This window comes from Stereum hirsutum (genome assembly GCF_000264905.1).
Source record: "Stereum hirsutum FP-91666 SS1 unplaced genomic scaffold STEHIscaffold_8, whole genome shotgun sequence".
Lineage (NCBI taxonomy): Eukaryota > Fungi > Basidiomycota > Agaricomycetes > Russulales > Stereaceae > Stereum > Stereum hirsutum.
Genome location: NW_006763138.1, coordinates 1,440,604 through 1,443,195, shown reverse-complemented (window position 1 = coordinate 1,443,195; position 2,592 = coordinate 1,440,604). Strand labels below are relative to the sequence as shown.

Here is a 2,592-nt window from a genome sequence, read left to right as displayed (position 1 = left end):
CGTCCGACGTAGAACGTCTTGTTACGGTCACCGCCAGGCCAATAACGATAAAGTTTAGCCATAGTGATAGCTTGGAGTGGAGAGTGAGTGAGCTGGGAGTGAATAAAGTCCGATGCGGGCAGGAGTCTTGGGGGTAAGATGGCTACCTCTCAGATCATTCTGTATCTTTTATACCCCACTGAGCGCTCAAGACTGCAGGTCCGTGAGCTGAGAAGAAAAAGTGATAACAAGCCCTTGTGTGCTCCCAGAAAGTACTAGGTCTGCACGACAAAGAGTCGCGGCAGAGACATGCCAAATAGGCAGTTGGGAGCAGATGTGTTGTCATTGATTGGAAACGGTAGACAATGGCTTTATGACGAGATCAAGACTGGCTTCCCGCGTTTATGCCGCCAAAAATGGATGCTGGTTGTGGAACAAGTAGTAGCAAATCAGGAAGAACAGGCAACGTGGTTTGCCAGGTTGGCTGACTTCAAGTTCTTCTTGAATCTAGCACGTTGCCCGGGATCGGGCTTATTGCCTGCACCGATAGCTGAGTGTGACATGGCACCTCAAAGCACAATAGGAGATAGTAGGATCATTTTATTCCGCCAAGCACTGGGCAACTGTCCGTAGAAGTCCAGAAGCGTCTCTTTATGCACACAAACACAAACACGAGGCCTCAGAGAATCAAAAATCGATCTGGGCAAGTCTGAGCCTCCTTCATGTTCATCTCGATTATAGAGTTTACACAAGCCCCCTGTTGGAGTTCGCCCACTGGCGCCGCGTCGTGCGCCTGGGTACTGTACTGCATGCACTGGTACACGGAGCCGGGCAAGGCCCCTGGACGTCTTGGCCGAGCAGGCGCTGGTGGCGCATATTCACGACTCAGACGCCCGAAGGGTAGCGCCACGAAGTATTGTTCGATCACAGCCGAAATATCCTGGATAGGAGTAGGTGTTAGTAGGGAAGTGGACTGTAATAACTATTATTAGCTGGTTGGGTATTGAAAATCGCGGCGAGAGGATTTGCATGACACTGAGAAAAAACAGGTCACGGTGGCAGACTGACCGTCAGCGGCCCCTGGCTTCTCTGGCAAGGCTGAGAGTTGACTGAGAAGTTCCGAGTACGGCTAAATTACGCCTAGGAAGAAACCGAATATGATGGTAGGCCTCCGCAGCAGCATTGAGGACGAGTACTAACCAGTCTGTAGCTAGTATTAGGGTCCGAGGGAAACTCAGTCCTTGGAAGCGCCACCGACAAAACGTGTTACTTACTCGGGACTCCGAGGTGGAAGAAACCGGCGGTTTCCTTCTTATCTAACGCCCCTTAGTCTTGGTCGAACAATTTCTGCTAACATTTTCGCCCAGGCTGCTTTCTCGGTGGCGCCCTAGTAAGTACCAGATAAAACAGGCTCTTCGTTGTATCATGATTCCGAATGCCCAATAATCTGCACAGTTACGTTGTCGTTTTGAATCCTACTTCGGGGAAAGTCTTCGTCACCCCAACGTCATGCGTCCGTGGAAACTTGAAAGATTTGTCACCTGAATATTGGCGCAGTGAGTTTGAAAAATAACGATTTTCATCCGACTCCGATTCATCCCTACACGCCGTCTTATGCATCCTAGAATCTCAATTAGGACGCTCGAGTTCACGAACCAGATATGCGAGACTTGAAAGCCTTCCTTGTGATACTTCACACCTAAGGCTCGACTCTTCAGAAGTCGCTGAGGATTCTTGAGATCTACGAGATGCTACTTCCAGCTTCTTTCACATCAAACGTAACTCTGCTCGTTCTCACTAGCACCGGACAGGAGTCAGCCAACCTGGCAAACCACGTTGCCTGTTCTTCCTGATTTGCTACTACTTGTTCCACAACCAGCATCCATTTTTGGCGGCATAAACGCGGGAAGCCAGTCTTGATCTCGTCATAAAGCCATTGTCTACCGTTTCCAATCAATGACAACACATCTGCTCCCAACTGCCTATTTGGCATGTCTCTGCCGCGACTCTTTGTCGTGCAGACCTAGTACTTTCTGGGAGCACACAAGGGCTTGTTATCACTTTTTCTTCTCAGCTCACGGACCTGCAGTCTTGAGCGCTCAGTGGGGTATAAAAGATACAGAATGATCTGAGAGGTAGCCATCTTACCCCCAAGACTCCTGCCCGCATCGGACTTTATTCACTCCCAGCTCACTCACTCTCCACTCCAAGCTATCACTATGGCTAAACTTTATCGTTATTGGCCTGGCGGTGACCGTAACAAGACGTTCTACGTCGGACGCAGCATTAACCGTGTGACCAGCTCTGTGGGTACATTCCGTTGATATTTCCATTCACCGTACTGTCTTCTTAACTAACCAATGACTTCACTGAACTCTCTTAGCCAAACATAGAAACCATGAAGATCACTCTCCAGTTCCTGAACGGCGTTAAGGTATCGGTCCCCCTCAAAGATTGTACAGATGCCGTGGAATCGTAAGTTTACCAGTCGTATACAACGCCTTATTTATTGTTTACTTACTGATATCAACTTCTGTGTGGATCCTCAGAGACGAAATCACCCTGGCCCCATCGGTGTGAATGTCAGCGGAATGTCGCCCTGTTCATGAGTCG

The 2,592-nt window shown here is 49.2% G+C and overlaps 1 protein-coding gene across 1 annotated transcript; it reads left to right on the top strand.

Annotated features, from left to right (window-relative positions):
- Nucleotides 1-2,198: 2,198 nt before the first annotated feature.
- On the top strand, nt 2,199-2,559 carry STEHIDRAFT_157667 (uncharacterized protein; the record flags this gene model as incomplete). The annotated part of the gene is made up of 3 exons (XM_007304962.1): nt 2,199-2,285; nt 2,363-2,454; nt 2,529-2,559. 3 exons carry the CDS (start codon nt 2,199-2,201, stop codon nt 2,557-2,559), a joined length of 210 nt encoding a protein of 69 aa, XP_007305024.1.
- Between the last annotated feature and the right edge of the window lie 33 nt (nt 2,560-2,592).